Source organism: Marmota monax, unplaced genomic scaffold (assembly GCF_021218885.2).
Source record: "Marmota monax isolate L192 unplaced genomic scaffold, Marmota_monax_Labrador192_F-V1.1 WCK01_AAM20220418_F8-fsc00126, whole genome shotgun sequence".
Classification (NCBI taxonomy): domain Eukaryota; kingdom Metazoa; phylum Chordata; class Mammalia; order Rodentia; family Sciuridae; genus Marmota; species Marmota monax.
The window spans coordinates 730173-750144 of record NW_026695245.1 but is presented as its reverse complement, the minus strand read 5'-3'; the positions used below and the strand labels follow the sequence as shown (position 1 = coordinate 750144).

Sequence of the window (19972 nt, the reverse complement as noted above, 5' to 3'; positions counted from 1 at the left end):
AAAGTAATTTGAGAGCTGTTCATAGGACCACGAAATATGTAAGTCCTCATGTATGTTTTTTTTTATTTGCAAACAACTACCCAGAAGGCACTTTATAAGCATTCTAGAATTCTACATTTATCATTGTGATGTTTTTATTAAAAGTATGTTTTGGTGTTTTCCACCAAAGTACTGGGCTCGAGGCACATCCACAGTGTGGAAAGGTAGGTAGCTCCCCAATGTATTGCTTTTCTCGAATGAATCTGAACCACTTTGACATCAATTTCTGGCTTTCTTAATTTTTTTCCATCAAGAGTCTTACTAAATATGTAACCAGCAGCCACCCACATAATCATTAAATGTCATTTGAATAGAAAAAAATGACATTTGCACAAGATACATTTTGTTCTTTTCCTGATATGAGGCCAAACAAATGGAAGCTTCTTGAGAAATAGCTGTCAATGTCATTGAGGTTAACTCTATCCCCCATCCTTCTTTACTGGCTTTAAAAAATGACAAACACTTTGGACAACAATTTTGCACTGTGGGTCACATAGACGGGTAACCCAAGTGAGTTTAAATGTTCTGGAAAACAAATAAATTTTAGAAAGGTAACATTGAGAATATAAGAGCAGCAACAGAATGGAAGTTTCATAACTAACCTGAAAAGTAAATTTATTTTGCTTTAGAAAAAAGCCAGAATATTAAATTGCACTACAATTGAACTTTATTATCATTAAAATACTGCATGATGAAGTTTTGCAAAAATATGTCACAATGACCAAGGACAAATGATTGTACATGAGTACTCTTCTCTCTATGAAATGAGATGGTGGATTCTTACGGGCACTCTGAAAAGACATTTTCATGGCTTTGGAGAGGGTGTTTGACATCTAAGAGAGAAGGCACACCAGTGATATTTTTATGCTGATATTTCTAATTCAATATTTTCAAATTGGGCTACTGAAATATTTCCTATTATGGCCAAGGAAAGCACAAGACAGGCCCAGGAGATGTGATAATATGTCCCCTTAGTGCTATCTCCACAGATCATGGTCCACTGGTTGAGGGCAATATAATACACTCTATGTATACCATCAAGAGAGTTTAGCAGAGACCTGTAGACAGCACAAGAGAAGGGCAACTTAGACAGCCAAGGAACAAGACATGCTCTAGAGGAACCTGCAAAGACATAGGATTGGGGGATCCAATGGACAGTTCAAGAGTTTAGCTCAGTTGGGAGCTTAATGCAAAGCCAGAAATGTGGCCAGAAATGAACCGAAAGAGTTAGGTTCAGAGCCATGGTGAAGGACCTTGACAGCCAAATTATGATGAAGAGTTTTGTCATAAGAACCACTAGGGGACCATAAGGAGCTTCAAGCAAAGTAATGAAGCTTCCATGTTTGAAAGCTTTGGTCTTCCTGAGTGGGGGCTTGTGGGGCATTCAAGTACACATGCCCAGAAGCAGATGGCTACAGAGACTGGAGAAGGATTGGGTTTCTGAGGATGGGCTCCCACAGGGGATGTACATTGAGTGAGATGCACAGAAGGCTGAGGGTCGAACTCTGGGAGACACAATGTCAAACAGATAGGGAAAGGGAGCAAAGTTGGAGGAGGAAAGGGAGAGTCCAGTCAGAGAGGAGCAGGAAAACTGGGAGAGTCTGTTCACATGGAGGGCAGGGGAAGCTGGCATTGGTGTGGTTGCCAGTATCTGATGCTGCACAGAGATCAGAAGATGAGGACTGGGAAGGACTCACAGCACTCAGTGGTGGGAAGGTTCTTGGGAAGAACAGGACCAGTGGATGATGGGTGCCAACTGCGTGAATAAGGTAAGGGAAAGTGAAGAGTAATAAGGTGGAGATGGTGATTACCCAAAAATGTTTTGAAGAAGTTGAAGAGGAGAAATGGAATAGATGGGGGGCCATAAGGAAAGAGTGGTTGAAAGAACTGGCTATTTGAGTTATGCTTTATTTTCAGACAGGGGAGACTGAACTGTATTTAAATATAGATACAAGGAAGCAGAGAGATATAAAAAGATACAGGAGAGGAGGATAAACAGAGGATAACTTGGAACACTAAAGGGGTAGAAGGCCTTGGAAGCCAGATGGGAGGAGGAGGGGGGGGGAGGAGGAAGAGCAGCAGGAAGTGGAAGAGGAGCAGGGAGAGGGAAAGAGGAAGTAGCTGGGGAAAGAGGAAGTAGCTAGAGGAAAGAGGAAGTAGCTGGAGGAAGAGGAAGGAATGGAAGTAGAAGTAGGTTAGTCTATATTGTAGTAGCAGGAAGCTCTGGGAGGTGTAACTTTGATGCTCTCTATCTCTTTTCTGTGGAGGAGGAGGAGGAGAAGCCATCTTGTCAGAGACACCAGGAAGAGATGTACTTGATGAGAGAAAGAGGAGAGAAGGTCACTGAGGGGGAAGTAAAACACATCAGAAATTACTTCTCTAAAACAGGAGAGAAAAAGCTCAAGAGGGAATATGGGATTGCCAGGCAACAACAATGAGGTTCCATTAATTTATCTGGGTCTATCTACAGCTGCCACATTCAAAAAGAGACAGCCCAGTGGATCTTGAGAATGACACTGTGGAATATAGTATTTTGTGAAACAAAATAACCAAAAGCTTATATGGCTTCTTCATAACCAGGAGCAAAACATCCCCACAACTCTATTCCTAATTCATCAAGAAAAGTAAAAAATGTTTCCCAACACCTTTAATGTAGGAAAGTAGGGAAGATTGGCTGGCAATGTAGGTATTCTAACTATTGGAAATATATCTCTCCATTAACATGATAATCATTAATTAAATGATTTCTGCATACAGCAGTAAGCCTATGTAACTCGCATGATTAATGACCCAAAAGTTTAACTCATGAGAACTGGAAAAATGAAGTATCTAGAGTCGTAAAGCTCACAAACAGAGCCAGAAGGTAGTGATGACCCCAGAGATCTGCATAAAGCACTGGCTACTCTTACTTTCTGAAATATCTCTTCCAGCTTTTTTCCATTGACCTCTTATTGGGGTCCCCTGTGTCCATGTGCTGGAATCTTGACCCTGACAGCAAATGTTCACAGCCCAGGCAGACTCGCACAACAAGAAATGTACCTAAAAGGTTAAGAAATATAAAGAGGACACCAGTGATTAATTCTCTGTGTTGGATTAGCACACACACACACACACACACACACAAATATTTGCAACCCCATAACAAAACTTCTAGTGTTCTGCAACTTAGGGAAAAATAACAGAAAGAACATTTAATGAAACTTGAAGTTCTTTTGTTTAAAAATGCCTCACATTTCCAGGTGTCTACTTACTTGTGATGAACTAGATGCTGTGCAACTTGCCAACAAAACTTTCAGTTGCTTGAGTTTCTCTTGAAAGTTAACTTGGAAAGAAAGCTACAGAGTGAGGAGTGAGTTATTCTCAAAGACAGTGGTTGGGTAACACTGAAGTTGCTTCTGAAGCTGGGGTCCGACCACACTTGTCATAGCACATATTTGAGCACACATTTTCAGCTGGAGAAGAAAGATCAAATTCTTGCTCCTGGTGATTGATGCATCTGGTTGCTAGGCTTACCCAGGCTTTGGGACAGTTATGCTCAGATCACTTCAGGAAATGTACAAATAATTCAAAGTGTCTTGAGTCCTCTTGGATCTCAAGGGGAAGAAAGAAAGGAAGAGGAAAAGAAGTCCAGAGGAGAAGGAATTATGTTTTAGTGCCGGTATTGTGACTTACTGACTGGCGATGCAAATTTAAGCCTTTCAGTGGCTTTTCTGGGAAAGGAGGAAGCTGGGGCCAGCTGATGCTTTGGATTCAAAAGAGTTTATTTTTATTAGGAAAATTAGAGTTTGGACTAGGTGGTATTACATACTGAATCAATACTTGCTAACAGGACTTAACTTGCCTACTGCTCTGAATAATTTAGTGAGTGAGGTCTTTACACTCATACTGGAAGTCCACTCTAATGACCTGGTAATTATTTTAATCGATTTTCAATGAACTGTTAACTACTCTGTTGGCATACCAATAAAGAAAGAAACACTGAGAACAGTTTCTGTGTCTGATAGTTATATCTTTCTGCTGTAATTCTGCATGGAAATCTGTGTACCCAAATAAATATTTCTGTGTATGTTTTCCTCGAATGATCATTGAACATATGTGGTGTTTTCAGAAGTCCTAATCTGGATTCACCTGAGCAGAGAAAAAGATAATAATATGGCATATAGAGTTTTGAGTATGAGGGAATTTTGTTGCATATGTAATTTCTTCCCTGCACAGAAACTCTCAAACACGTGAACAAAGATATGCAATGATATTGGATCAGAATTATGTGTGAGAGCAAAACCTTAGGAACAATTTTAATGAGCATCAATTGGAGATGGACATATAACGTAGCATATTCACATAATGGAGTATTATCTAGCAGTTAGGTGAATGAATTAGAACTACCTACCTATATTAATATAAACAAATTTCAAAAAACTGCTGTTGAATGAAAAAGCAAGGTGCAAGAAAGTGTGTGTGTGTGTGTCTGTTTGTGTGTGTGTGGCTATGGAAATGAAAAAGGAATACAAGAATGTGTTAAAAATATAGAGACATGGACAAGAATGTGATGCTAAATAAAGGGTTGTGATGATAAATTTAGACTTGGTAGTTATCTCAGGAAGGAAAAAAAAGTTAGAAAATGGGAGAAGAAAAGAAACCAGAATCTGGAGTGCTTAATCCACTTGTTCAAGGATACAAAATAGGTTAGAAGTCAATAGCTTTAGCTCAGTACTTTTCACTACAAAATACTACTTCCAAACTGGAGAGCTTCTAAGAGTTTGCTAATATCTCCTTTAGATACAAAATGCTAGCCACATGAAATATAACAGGATAAGAGACTTTAAAAGGTTATTATTTGTGAGCCCTCATTTAAGTTTTGAATTTTCCTTCCAAAATATCTGCTAATTGATAACTTAGCCATTAAAAATGGAAAAATTAACCTCTCTGGGTAACATATTCTCTATATTGTTATTGTTCTCAAAGTCTTTGATAATTTTATTCTTTTCTCTTTTAGTAATTTTTAAAATTAACATATAATAATTGTAAATACTCATGGGATAGAGTATGATATTTCAATACATGTATGTGATGTATACAGATCAATCCAGGGTCATTAGCATTTCCATTTCCTTATTTCTTTATGTTTGGGTCCTTCAAGTGCCTCTCTTCTAGATCTTCATAAAACATATATCTGTTTCTGGAATTCTAGTCACTCTGCTGTGCTGTTGAACAGTAGTACTCATTTTTCCTAGCTAACTGTATTTTTGTACCTATTACCCATCCCCTTCCTCTCCCCACCTTTGGTAATCACTTAGTCACACTTTTCTACACTGACAGCAACATTTTTAACCTCTGCATTTGAGAGAGTTCATAAGGAACTGTCTTTCCGTGTCTGGCTTACTTCACTTAACATAATGTATTCTAGGTCCATCCACTTTGCCACAATGGCAGGATTTCATTCATTTTATGGCCGAGTAACATTCCATTTTGCATGTAAACCACATTTTCTTTTAGGTAACACATTTGTGATCTCAAGAGAGATACTTCAGGATACCCCTGGAGAAAAAATCTACACCCCTTAGTAAATCAAGCACTTTAATTTCTGAAAAATCCAAAGTTAAACACCAGCTTCACTGTCTTAACTCAGTTAAGCTTAGCTTTTAGGGTGGTTCATTAATTTGGCTAAGATTTACTAAGCAGCTACTAGTGCCAGGCACTGCATTAAGTCTAGGGCAGAGTAGTAAACAGGTTGAAGTGTAAAATAAAATATAAACAGTGGTGCATGCTTCTTTGCCATGTGCTTCTTCAATCTCTATCCTAAAGGATGAGTAGAGCTAATGGGTTCCATATTGAGGCCCCTCTGAAATTCAATAACTCCTTTCTGAGAAAGATGATCGCTCACTGATAATGGGGAAAAATTAAGAAAGAGCAGGAACTGTATAGGACCTTTGAAGAAGTAGTTCCAGAGACTTGAACATTTGCTGGCTTTCATCTATAACTGCTCCTCTTTTCCTTTCTGGTTTTCTTTTCTCTCTCTCTTCCAGGTCTCAAAAACCAAAGCTCCAAGAAAGCGAATCATTCACTGGCCAAGCTTAGCTCAGCCACACAATTCCTGGACTGCTAAATCATTGTGAGCAACGGTGTATAGTAATGTATTAGGAATGATGGGTTGAGAGTTGGCCAGACACCTGTCAATGGACCAAATGAAGGGTTACTTTGTAATATGGCAGTTTTTTGGTATAACTTAGTGTGGGAGAGAAGGAGCAGCCTGCAAAAGAAATGGAGGCATGGGAAGAGCAGCCAGAGAAGAGTAAGGGCTGATCTGAACCAACAGCATGACCCTGCACATGTGCTCCACACATATGTAGAGATCAAATGCATTCAATTCAAATGCATCAATAGATCTTTAAAAAAAAATCTATCTAAAAGTTTTGACAGAAAGTTGCTGATACAATATGAAATCATTCTTGCCAGACCCAGACAAAATTAAAGTTGGGAAATAATGAAGAAGGACGGCTGCCTCAAAAAGACTTTGTAGAACCTCACAAGAAATTCCCTCATGCTCTACACGCACCACAGACTTTGCAGAGCTTGAAAATGCACATATTTCTGTGACAAAGTTTACCTTTAACATTCTTTAACTGCAGCAGTTCAGATAAGACACTGTAGACAGAACACTGTCTCAGCAATCAAACACCCACAAATAAGCTGATGCCAATTTCTATCCACAGGCGCGAAGAGCAATAAACCATGTCTCCAAGCAGCTTATGTGAATTTTCCTTGTTTTGCTAGTAAAATCTTCTCTTTGCCTCAACCTCCTTGAATATGCACATAGTTTGCTATGACACCTATATTCCCCCTGCAATGCTCTTCCTGAATAAACTGAATTAATCATTTGAAAGTCTCTCTCCTGCCATCCCCTCCCACCCCCAGCTGTTGCGTGGTTTGACAAAGGGATCGACTCTCTTGCACAGCTTGGCTACTGAACATTATTTAATTTCGGGAGACTTTAAGCAACTTGAAACCCTTACTCCTTCACTTCTGGGGAATGAGGCAAATGGGGCTGATAGCACTCGACCTTACCAGATGCTCAGACACCTGGGAAAGAGAGTGAAGAGAGAGTCCGCAGGGGATAGGGAGCTGGGTGAATAAGACTCAACAGTGAAAACGGGGGTACGTCAGACGCTTGGCAAAGTAAGGATTGCAATCAGCACCTGGATGCAGAAAGAAGCTTCAGGAGCCCAGGGGACCAAGACACGAGTTCTCCACCCTCAGGAATCTTCCATGTCACTGGGAGACACAGATGATATGTAAGCAAACAAAACGTGATTAGTGATTGGAATAAGCACCATGAAGTAAATTAAAAACACTAAAACAATAAAACAGGTGCCATGAGAGAAAAGATCAGGAGATATCTATTCTAGTAGGATAGTGACATTGAAGCTATAGCCTACAGGATTAGAAAATGGCGGCAGTGGAAACGCCCAGGAAATGTACTCCAGGAAGAAGAACTAACACAAAGGCCTGAGGGAGGGACAGTAGCATCCAAGGAAGATGGGCTGTGGCAGCATCTAGAGCATGGAGGCAGAAGCATGTGCTCATTTGATTAGAAAATGTTTGCCATCTTGGCTAAACCAGGGAAAGTAATTCAAAGGAGTGGCTTTTTCAAGAAACGCCATTTTATTCCTCTGAGACTATGTCTTTCCATGTTAGAAGTGGCTTTGTTCTGATTCGGGTATAAAAAGACACCCTGAAAGAAAATATAATTTCAATACAACAACATCACAATCGGGATGACCAGGCTAATTTTGGAGGAAAGGAATGCATTCTTTCATCAGAGGGGCTCAGGAGCAAAGAAGGTACCCATGTAGTCCAGAAACCACTCTTCATGCCAAAAATAGTGCTTCAATGTAGAGAGAAAAAGAATAAACTTAGTTTGAAAAAGAAAGCAAGATAGAATTTCCCTAGGAAAGAAGCAGAGAGGACAGTTTGCTTGTGAAAAATTGGTCAATTATCTGAGAGAAAGCAATAAGGCTGCCTTCCTTTGCTTGAAACTGTGAGCTTGCAGCTACTAATTTTTGCTTTCATATTTACAAACACAGGAAGGTTGTTATGGTTTAGATATGTGGTGTTCCCCAAGAGCTCATGTGTGAAACAATGCAAAAAAATGTTTGGAGGTGAAATGACTAGATTATGAGAGCTGTATCCTAATCAAGTGGATTGATCCACTTCATTGGATTACCTGGGTGGTAACTATAGGCACCATAGGTAACTATGGTTGGAGGAGTTGGTCACTGGAGGCATACTCTGAAAGTATGTGATCATCAGGTGATCAGCACTCTTCAGCCATACCCTTCCACCATGATGTTCTGCCTCAACTTGGGCCTTGAGTAATGGAGTTGACTATGAACTGAACCTCTGACATTTTGAGACAAGATAAATTTTTCCTCCTTAAATTTGTTGTTGTCGGGGTTTTTGGTCACACCAACACAAAGTTGAATAAAACAAGGGTTAAAATACAACTTAAACTACTGATGCTTGTGTACTTTTGAAAAAGAAAAAAGTAGCCATCAAATGGGATACAACCCTGACCTTACTTCTCAGGCAAATAATGTTTAGGAGCAGAGTCTCATAGAATCTGGATTTGTGGAATTGGTGACAGGACTTTTCTTCTTCCTCTTCCTCCTCTTCCTCCTTTTCCTCTTCTTCTTCTTCCTTTCCTCCTTTTTCTCCTTCTCTTCCTCCTCCTCCTCCTCATTCTCATCCTCATCTTCCTTCTCCTTCTTCTTTATTATTATTTTTTGGTACTGGGTTAAACCCAGAGATGCTATATCACTGAGTTACACCCCCAGATATTTTTATTTTTTTATTTTGAGTCAGGATCTCACTAAGTTGCTTAGGGCCTCACTAAATTGCTGAGGCTGACCTTGAATTTGCAATCCTCTTGCTTTGGCCTCCTGAGTTTACACTTGGGATTACAGGTGTGCACCACCACACCCAACATGACATGACTTTTAAGAAAATAGGATCATAGTTTTGGCTCAATCATTCTTCATTTATTCCCTAGATCGTTTTGTTTTGTTTTGTTTTGTTTGCTGGTGCTGGGGATTGAACTCAGGGTCTCATGCATACTAAGCACATGCTCATTACTGAGCTACACCCTCAGAACAAAGTGGAGGTATAACTATATGATTCTTTAATAGACCATCAATGATAACTCATAGTAAAATCATTGACCTTAGGTATTAATGCTTAACCATAAACTGAATTTGGATATTAGTATTTATTTGGTACAAATCAGAAACTGTCAGAAATCACAAAAGATGTCTACTTAAAGATAGGAAAGAAAGAGTTTCTGAGTTCAAAGCATATATCCAAAAATGGCATTAATAATAGCTAAAAATGTTGGTCCTGAATAAAAATGCTTAGATATTATTCAGAAAGATTTTTTAATACCATTATAATACAGAATGCTGCTAGGGAATTATTTTAATTTGAAATAACTGAGATTAAACTTAATTCTGGGAAATCTTAGAAGGATATAAACTATTAGATGAGCTCTGTATTAAGTTTTACTGTTTTGCACTTTTAAAAACGTGTATATTACTTGATAGTAAATTTTATTAGATATGCTTATTTTTCACACAAATTATATACAAGAACAATACACATCATGTTGTTAAAATAATGTAGAGTAAATGTTATGGTTCAATTGAGAGTGGCCTGTGTTATCTTTTTTATGGTTAAAAAAATCTAAGGTTTCAACCTTCAGGAAAATGATGATACCATGTTATAGAGGAAGAGCGAGTCTCATGAAGTGTCAGGAGTACAAGTGGGTGGATGAGAAGAGATTAAGGATGCAGATTCTATTAATTAATATATGAATCTTTCTAAGGAGGTTGCTGTAGTCCAGTGGATGCCTTGGGTAGTGCTGACTTCTTTGTCCCTGGGAATATTCAAATAGTCTATGTAAATATTTGGCTGGCATGTTGGATAACTAACAAAACATTATTTATCCATCCATGCAACAAAAACATCATTCATTGACCACATATTAGGTTTCATGATACGGAAAGGGGATGTTGAGGTCAGTCAGCCAGATTAGGCCCCTGCCCTCGTGGAGTTAATAAGACAGAGAGGGATATGAACAATAAATGAGACAACAAGTAACAGAATGGACAAGTACCTATTGTAATACTTATTGTAAAGGAAATATAGAATTTGAGAGAGTGGCAGGATGGGATGCTGATACACAAGGGTAAACAAGGAAAATGATATTTGAGCTAAACCTTAAGAGGTGAGAGATGGAAGATGGGAGACGAGCATCTCAGGCCTGGCACTGAGGGCACAAAGTCAGTAAAGGACTTGGTTTGGTAGAGGAAGAGATGTGGCAATAAAGCAATAGCCCATTCTCCTCTGTGCCTGTGGGGAGATGTTTTTGTTTAAAAAATAATGTGGTATCACTAAAAAAATCTAAACAGGAGAGTGATGGAACTGGATTTATGTTTTTAAAAGAACAAGTCATGACTGAGTTCACTTTCTATTTTGCTATAACTTGATGTCACAGAAGGAGTATTAATAAAGAATAAAGGTTTATTCAACTCATTTTTTCTGAAAAATGAAAAGTTCAAGATCAGGCAACTGCATGTGGTGAGGTCCTTCTTGCTGGAAGGAACTCTCTGTGGAGTCCCAAGAGGCACAAAGCATCACATGAGTGTCATATAAAGGCACTGTCCCATTGAACTAGGGTCCCATCCTTATGGTCTTGTTTTTCCTTAATTGCCTCCTTCCAAAGGTAATTAATACCATACATTACCTCCAAATACCACAGATTCAGTTCTACCCTCTTCATAGCTCACTTGGGGATTATATCTCATCCTGGGTCTTGGAGGAGACATTCAGCAGGTGTACTCAAGAGAATCTCTGAATTCTTTTCCAGATCTCATGAGAGGGTCTTAGCTCTATTGTATTGCAAATATAAAACAGTTACACCTCATGCACTTTGGCAGCAAGATTGTATTTGACAGCAAGATTCTACCTACAGAAAGAGCACCAAATAGCAAATTTGAACAGTAGCTTGGGGGAGGGTGAGCTATACTTGTGATTTATCCTGAATTTGTCCTCTTGATGTGGTCATCCTTCTCCCAACCCCCACCCAGGTTCTCCCTACATTTCTACCTGATCAGCAATTCTATCACTGACAACTGACTGGGGTCTTTAATTTTGTCCCAACTCATTATTTTTTCCATAATGGAGGTCCTGTCTCTTTTCCATCACTGCAGTCAATCCTCTTGTACCAACTCACTGGCCAGCACCCAGAACCATTTTCTCCTTTAATATCCATGAGACTATAGTTTCCTTGAGAAAAAGGATCATGTCTGTGTCACCATTATATCCTCAGATTCACCACAGTGTTTGGCATCTCTGATTGCTAAATCTTCAAGACATACTGTTGTGGGCATGGACACCTGATTTTGGAGGCAGCATGCAGAGACACGAGATGCTGCTGGACGATAACCACCCCCCCGCCCCCAACCTGCATGCAATTCTCCCTCTGACTTCTGTACTAGGAACCAGATTGGCATTGGGCTAGTTATATTGCATTTTAACCTGAGTTGGAACTGAGCCTTTTTCCTTTTTCCTTATTTCTTCATAAGTCAAGGCCCAAGCTTGGGCACAATTTAGTATTCTTGAATTATGACTGAGTCTTAATATGAGAACTCAGAACAAGCTCTGCATCTTTCTAGGATGATAATACCAGCCGCATTCATTGTACATACTGCTTGTTCGGCACCATGCTGAGTGCTCTGCAAGCACTGGTCTTTTAACCTTCAGTGCAACCCTATGTAGAAATTATTAACCTCATTACATAGATGAGGAAACTGAGGCTTAGAAAGCATAAGATATTTGCACAGTCACAAAGCTAACACATAGGACATCTGAGCTCTTCATATCTGTCTGAATGGAAAACTTGTATTCTTAAATATTACAAATAAATTTTTGAAATAAAATTCATAATTACATTGATACACAGCACAAAGAAATGGATCATTTAATTTTTTATCAAAAATGGGTATATGGAACTAGGTTGCACAACTGCACAGATTTTAATTTCTCTGCCATACATCTTCCCCTTCATCTCTGAAAGAATACCTCTTTATAATCTCTATTTGCATATCAGAGCGTATCATTTTAAAGATCTATTTTGGAATTTTAAAACATTTTATTTTGATATAAAAAGCTCAGGAAATCCAAGGATGCTTGGAGAAAAATAGTCCATATCTTAGATTTTAAAAGCCTTAAATGAAAGGTATGACAAGAACATAAAAGTTCTTACATGTAAGTGAAATGTACATTGAATCAAAACCATTCCAATCCTAAATCCTTCATTACTTATAGGAAGTTTCAGGAGCTGAAACCAGCTCATCTGATAAGTTTCTTTGCATGACAGTTCTTAAGTATCCAAAAGACAGATTTTTCAATTTTTAATTTAACATGGAAGCACAAATTCATATATTTTATGTCTAAAAACAGATTGCCTTTAAAAATGCCTGATGCTCCTGGTGTTATTTAAAACATATATAAAATATCGAGCTACCGCTCTGTCTAGGAAACTGTATAATACCCACAAGTCCCTGGCCTTCTGTGGGCAGAGCTCAGACAGAAGTCTTCATGAAGAATAATGCAGATTTTCTTCAGTAAAAACATGAGTTTAAGGTTTATGCTGATTGTCACGAGTAGCTTGGGAATCATTATATATAGACCATTTAAATATATTAAGAATCCAAGAAAGTGCTTCTGGAAAACCACAAATAAAATTAAGAGGATAAATGGTAAATGTTTTATTAGGTAATCTTAGCCTAGGACAATAACTTTCCAAAGCTTGTAGAGACAATGAACTCAAATTAAGATTTCGACTTGCAGCAGAGGTTACACACCTATGTATTGTATGTTGCTTAATTCACCAATTTCATTGATTTTTGAAACATCTCTACTTACACGGTTACACTTATTCTACATCTGTCTTATCCACTGTTTCAGTAAGGAGACTCAGCATTCATGACATGTAGGAAGACCTGGGTGTGGGTCATACTGAAAACTCTTAGCTTTGTATGCACATCATTTAAATCCCTCCATGGCTTCATCTGTACTATAGACCGGCAGAAAATTTCCCCTTTCTTCACAGAGGTTGAGACAGGGTACAAACAAGACCTCATAGTGGCACAACCCAGGTTCAAAGGTGGGCTTTCCCTCTGTACCAAGGCCTACCAGTATGAGGCCTCAAGTTCCTTACCCCACTGGGGCCTCAGTTTTCTTAGTTGTACAACAGAATATCACCCATCTAGCAAAATATCATGAGATTAGAAAAAAATATGCCAACATTTAGTATGTATTAAGCTCTCAATAAATATTAGGTATCAATGCCTATGAATATGTTTTGTCAACTGTATTCTATTTATGGGTATTATTGTATGACTTAACTGTTTCCTCAGGTACCATCTAGTTGCTCTCTGACAGATAAACCACATTTCTCCCCTATATTAGTCTACATATGTAAACATATTTTCCTTTGTGTATTTGAGTCTTATGATACTCCTCTTGTAAACTTTATATGAGAGGATGATATTAGCTATCCTCCTGATATGGCAACCTTTGATTCTTTCTCCTTTATTGCATCCCAGCCTAAGTCTATGGTGAGTTTCAATCTATTCATTCATTCAACATACACCCTTTGGAGGCTACTGTGTGACAGGATCTCTACCAGGAATTATCTTTCAGGAGGAATTGGTCCCATATATTTTATCATACATGGTTTCATTAAGTATCATCAGTTATTATGATAAAAATTTTCAGTAATATAGAAAAGTTAGTACAATCTTATAGTTCATATTAAATTATAATGGGAATAAAAAACACATTTTGACAATGTTATAGGTTCTCTAGAAAATAATTATAAGCAATCTCTTTTCACAATTAGAGATGATTAAGAAGTCATTCTGTTTTTACTATATTTTCCTTAATAGTCATTAAACCACAGTCTATTTCTAACAATGGAAAACAAGTAAATTTTACAACAGCAGAGTATTTATGTTTCTGTGATACTCTAGGATATTTCCTTTATTAATAGTACTATCATTATAAATATAATCGAATGCTTCTAATATGCAGCAATTGCTAATAACTGAATGAAAAAAAATACAAGATGAGCATAGCAGGGTTCAGTAAACTATTGCCTGTGGGCCAAATCTAGTCCACCATCAGTTTTTTAAATAAAGTTTTATTGAAACACAGCCTGGTCCATTTGTTTACTTATCAACTCTGGCTGCTTTTGTGATACATTTGCAGAGCTGAGTAGACATGATAGAAATGGTCTGGTTTGCAAAGCCTAAAATATTTCCCATAGTCTTTTACAGGAAAAGTTTGTTAGCCCCTGCTTTAAATATAGGAATTAAAGAATTTCTGTGTCAATGTGAATTATCAACACAAAGTATTGAAAGAATTAAGAAAAAGTTAGGAGAGAGTTGCTTTTTTTTGTTGTTTGTTTTGTTTTGTTTTGTACATTAGCTCCTCCTTTAGGTTTGTGCCTGATGTTTGGTAGATAGACCAGAGATAGAAGAAATGCTATATTTTTGCAGGTAAATTCTCTAAAAGATATCTATGCTGGGTTCAAGGGGCCAGGCTGTTCCCACTGACATAACAAATATTTTAAGTATTAAACCTCCAAGCAAATAACCTCTGGAGTGGTATGATCTTAGTTTCTTTTAGGAGATAAGAATTGCATTTTTGTAAGTCATTTTTTGTTGTTGATAATGTTGGAGAAAATTGACTTACTATAGCATCACAACTTATTTAATTGAAAAGGGTCATTGCTACATTATGATTAAAATAGAAAAAGAAAAAGTTCACATGTTACCTGTATGTTGCTCTTCGATCCAGACTTGCAAATACATGAAGAGGAGCAGCCCTGCTACTCCGAATATCAGCACAGAGAGGAAGACTTGCTTGGGGTTCATGACCACTTCAGATGGCTATCTTTCTCCTCATGTCTGAATCTGAAGATTGCATGATTTGTTTTTCCATAAAACTTTAATTTTTTGGGGTCCTCTGAAGGCACATTCCATGAAGTAACCTAGAATTTAAAACAAAATCCATGTTTTAGGTGACTGATGGCATTTATATCCAACTATGATAAAAATTTGCAGCATATGGATAACACTGAAGACTTACATGCAATGTCATGCTCTTAAGACAGGTTAGAATAAAGTAGATCTCTTTTGAAGGGCAGTTTACTATTGCATTCTTTTATCTAAGTAATGTATCATCCTACAGTTAATAAATAACACCCTAACATAAATTAGGCAAACTTTGGCCAAACTTAAGCTCTTTGTATTGTAAAAGTAAAATTACATTTAGGGTTATGTTAAGATGATTTCAAGAGAAAGGAAGAATAGCATTGAATGGATTGCTGAAGACTGGTCTTGAAAAATATGTTTGTGGAATGTAGGAAAATACTTCCTATCAGACAAAATATAATTGTTCAAGGTGGTTGCTTCCAAGATGCAAGTGGATACCAGCATCTGAGGATACACAAGTCCCTTATAGAAGATGACATAGCATTTGCATATAACTTAAAGCACATTCTCTGGTATACTTTAAATCATTTCTGGATTACTTATTATACCTAATGCAATGTTAATAGTATAAGAATAGTTGTTGTACTTGTATTGCTAAGGAAATAGTGATGAAAATTAAAAGTTTGTACATGTTCATTACAGTCACAGTTTTTTTTCTTTCCAAATATTTTTCATCCCACTTTGGTGTAATTCACAAATAAGAAGGGTTGGCTTCATATAAATCAAAAATGGGGAGTTTAATCTAACATTTCCTTTTTATATAAAAGTAGCATAATTTCTCAAATTTACATGGTGAATTTAAAAACCACCAAAGGCATAAAAGGATCAATTTTAAAAGTCAGAGGTCAAGGACCCCTCCCACAGTAGCTTAGAATTACTGAAATCTATCTCAGAATCCAGAAATCTCCCTTAGTAATAAAAGTTTACTTGATTTTTAAAAATAGTGAGATGCTTTTGTTTCAGAACAATTTCATTCAATGTAATCTTAACCATTTATTTTTTAAGTCACATCCATTTTTGAGATCTAATAAAAAATGCAAACAGCTCCCTTTAGAAAAATATGAACACACATGAGCTCACATAAAATGCCAGTGCATTTGTGCACATTCACCGAAATTCAGGTAATTAGAATGATCTGATTAGGAAAAACATTCACCCGACATTTAAAAGTATTTATGCAGAACAAGAAAAATGTCACATCTCAAATACTCATTTAAAAATATTTTTCCTATAATTTCTTTATATTTTAACTACTATGTGGGCCACAATAAAGAGGTATGGTCATCAACGTATCTGAGGCATGTTTTCAAATCCACTTAGAGTCCCTGGGGCAGGAGTAACTGTTAAGGACTTCACTAGTACTTTTAAGGATTTCAAGTATTTTGAATTTTGATTTTGGTAAGAAAAGAGGTTTTTAAATAAGGAGAAGTGAGAGCATTACCATACTGCTTATCTGATAAGTGATCCTTTGCTCTTGTATTGAATCAAAAATAAAATATGATGGTCTTTCAAGACATATGCAACAAAGGTCCCAAGGGAGATTTGCAGTGCTAGGGATTGAAGATTGAATCCCCAGGGAAATTGTGGAAAGAAGCCAGTTCTCTCTACCCTTATCCCACAGTTAAACCATGAACAGACATAATTCCTGGGTATGTAAGAAGATTCAGATAGGAGGAAGCCATTTGGACAAAATCCACTACGAACAAAGAAATAGTTGTTTACAAGAAGAAAGAGACTTTTACAATCTGTCTACATAATTAAAACTTATCTCAGAAGAGAAAGGATAGAAGAAAACTCATAAATCAGCACAGAGCCACAAACCTATGAGAATGGTGGGTGTAAGAGCCAAAAAAAAAAGACTCCTTGGGGGTTTGCATAGGAAAATTATTACCTACGATGCTGGAAAAAGATTAAGGATTTGCCCTGCCTTTCTTCCGGAGATGTTGCCATACCCTGACATACCCTCCTGGGTGAGAAGACAGACAGGGGAAAAGCCATAACTGTGATTATGGCAGATGTGAGTAGGATTGAATGATTAAAGCCACAAGGCAGAAAGGCAATCTGGTGTAAAACGCAGAGATACGTTTGATTTTCTCCCATCTCAGTCCATTAACCCAACATTGGTGTGAAGAAATGGCTCTCATTAAACAAAGGTGAGGCAGAGGAAGCAGCCGTATTGCTCTAAGCAAACCTGAGGGTCAGTTGTGATGGGAAAACACACCTATTTGAAGATCATGCATCTGCCTCCAAGCCTGCAGAAAAAGTGCAGACTACTGGAGATTGAAATTACTTGGAATAATGCTGTTTTATGTCCAAACATTCTATAGTGTTTCTATGGCTAAAGGCTTCCTGTACTTTGTGCAACCTCTTCTTCCCACTCATGGACACAACCTAAGAGGTACTTAACCATGCATTGCATATTGAATTTTGAGCTCCAATAACAGAATTCAGGTAATTGATGAGTAAATGTTATAGTTGTCTTTGTAAAGCTGTAGTCCTAAACTCCAAATGGAGGAGTAGAGACTATTAAAATACTGAAATATAGCATCTACAGTTCTCTGTTAAAAATACATATTTAGTTTTATTTGCATAGCCTATTGATTTATCCCTCACAATTAGGAAAAGAAATATAAAGATAATTGCTTCACTCCATTATCTTTCTCCCAACACTTTAAAATTTATTCTTTTAAATAATCATGGCTATCAACAGAGGTATTTTGGGACTTCAGTATAGAGATAAATTACTAGCTAGGGGCAATTTACAGAAAAGGATATTAGAAGTTGCTGAGTTTGGCAGAAGTTTCGGATTTTAGGGAGGGAGTGGTGGGATTTCAGGGAAGGCTGGGGATGAGACCAAATGAGGCAGGCAGTTAGGCATACAAGAAACTCCAGCTTCGTGGCCCTCTTCCCAGTCCTCACCCTTGGGGGCACCTCTGCAGTGCATGCCTTCTCTGTCTCCCATAGTAGCTACAACATTCTCCATCTCTTTCCTACCCATCCCAAGCAAATAAAGGTTCTCAGTGATGAAGTCCATCAATGCACTGCCTTCCCTGGACAAGTTTACTACCTCTGTCCCCAAGCACACATGGCTCTGCAGAACAAGAGTCTTCTCCCCTCTCTCCATCCTTCCCAGGTTTCTGTGAAAGGGAGCTCCATCACCAGCTCCCCCACTGGGGTCTAATCACTAATGTATTTACCCAGGGGCACTTTCCTCTGGAAATCCCCAAGCAAGCCCTTGCATTCACTCCCCGACAAGCTTCTAGACAGGTATTGACCCTGATGGACTCAGGCACCTCATCTCCCATTCATTTCTGAACCACAGCTGCCCAGGGGTAGGGATAAGATGTAACAAGGACCAGAGGTTCTGTAGGGCTTGAAGATTAGCAATTCTCTTTGTTTGTTCATTTTGTGTTGCCTTTTGCCATTCTGGTTTTAACTTCTATGAATTTCCTTGTTGTATGTCTTCCCTACTTACAGATGCGTAGTTTTTATGTATTTTGGATACGAATTCATTGTCTTTATTAGTGTGACAAAGATCTCCCTCTTTGTAACTTTTTCTTCCATCTGTTCCCTTTTTCCTTCATTCACTGGTGTTGTTTTATCATGCAAAAGTTTTCAATCTGTTTTATCATTCTTTACGATTTATCAGCTGGAGTATTGAAAGAAAGCACATGATATAGTCACATTTAAACTCTGGAGAGTTTAATAACAGAACATTTACAAAGATGTGGGCAGGGTTTAGAGAGACCAACAAGAGATAGAGCAAGTACCCCAAAACAAGTAACAGCACCTGCTTCTAGAAGGGAAGAAAGAAAAGCAGAAAGCTATTTCTGGAATCTGGAGACAGCAAGTGGAAGGATAACTAGCCCATCCTCAAATTCCTCCTGCCCTTAGACCTGTCAGCGACTCCCATTTGTTAAGTACAAGTAAAAGCCAGAGGTTCAGGGAGCCCTTTGATATAGTTCCTTCCGAGACCCTCCCAGAAGAGAAAATGGGAAATATCAAGCTACATCCGGGTCCTTCATGATTTTTTAAGATAACTTTCCTTGTTTTCAAATCATAAAATTATGTTTCTATGTTTCCTTTCAAAAGTTTGAAAGTTCTGCTTTTCATATCAAATACTTGAATCGACCTGGAATTTACTTTTGTGTACATTGTAAGGTATCCATCTGATAGAGCTAACATGCACTCAAATCTATTTTATAGTCTAATATTTTACTTCTGATTTTCAATGCTGATTTTGTTATAGATTACATTCTGTGTGTGTGTGTGTGTGTGTGTGTACTTGAACATTGTTTGGTTTTGCTGATCCAATATCTTACTTTCTTTTAAAAATCACCTTTGGAAAATTACATTTGTCTAAATAATTATCATTTCCCATTAGTTGTCTAATTTATAGGCACAAAGTTGTTCATAGGATTTTCTTCTGATTCTAAAGATCTCTTTTGCAGCTGTAGGTATAGTTCCATTTATAGTCCTAATGTAGATATATGCACCTTTTCTCTTATTTTTTGACTTTTTCTAGAGCTTTTTCTGTTTTATGTAAAAGTATATCATAATTTCCCTATTATATTTGGTACTCTGCTTATTGATTTGTGCTCTCACTTCTATTATTTTCTGCATTCTACTTTTTTTTAAGAATATTTGTTCTACCAGTGTGACCGTTAGCAGTGCATCATGATCACTATAATTCCTGAAATTCTGCAAGCATGTCTATATGTTTCCCCCATTCCTCCCACAAGAAAGTTTTTTTAAAGAAACTTTCATTTTGAAATAATTTAAGATTCACGTAGACATGAAAATAGTAAACTCCTGAA

General features: G+C 37.6%; 1 protein-coding gene across 9 annotated transcripts in view; it reads right to left on the bottom strand.

Annotated features, from left to right (window-relative positions):
* Positions 1-19972, bottom strand: part of Chst9 (carbohydrate sulfotransferase 9) — a 268994-nt gene that overhangs the window by 222903 nt on the left and 26119 nt on the right. For 4 of the 9 annotated variants that reach the window (XM_046433284.2, XM_046433295.2, XM_046433305.2 and 1 more), the window contains exon 2: positions 14936-15151. In XM_046433284.2, the coding sequence (XP_046289240.1) occupies positions 14936-15035 (100 nt within the window). In that variant the 5' untranslated portion in view covers positions 15036-15151. Of the gene's footprint in view, positions 1-14935; positions 15152-19972 lie in introns of those variants that run through there. The other 5 variants (XM_046433314.2, XM_058578258.1, XM_058578256.1 and 2 more) reach the window with 4 other exon arrangements.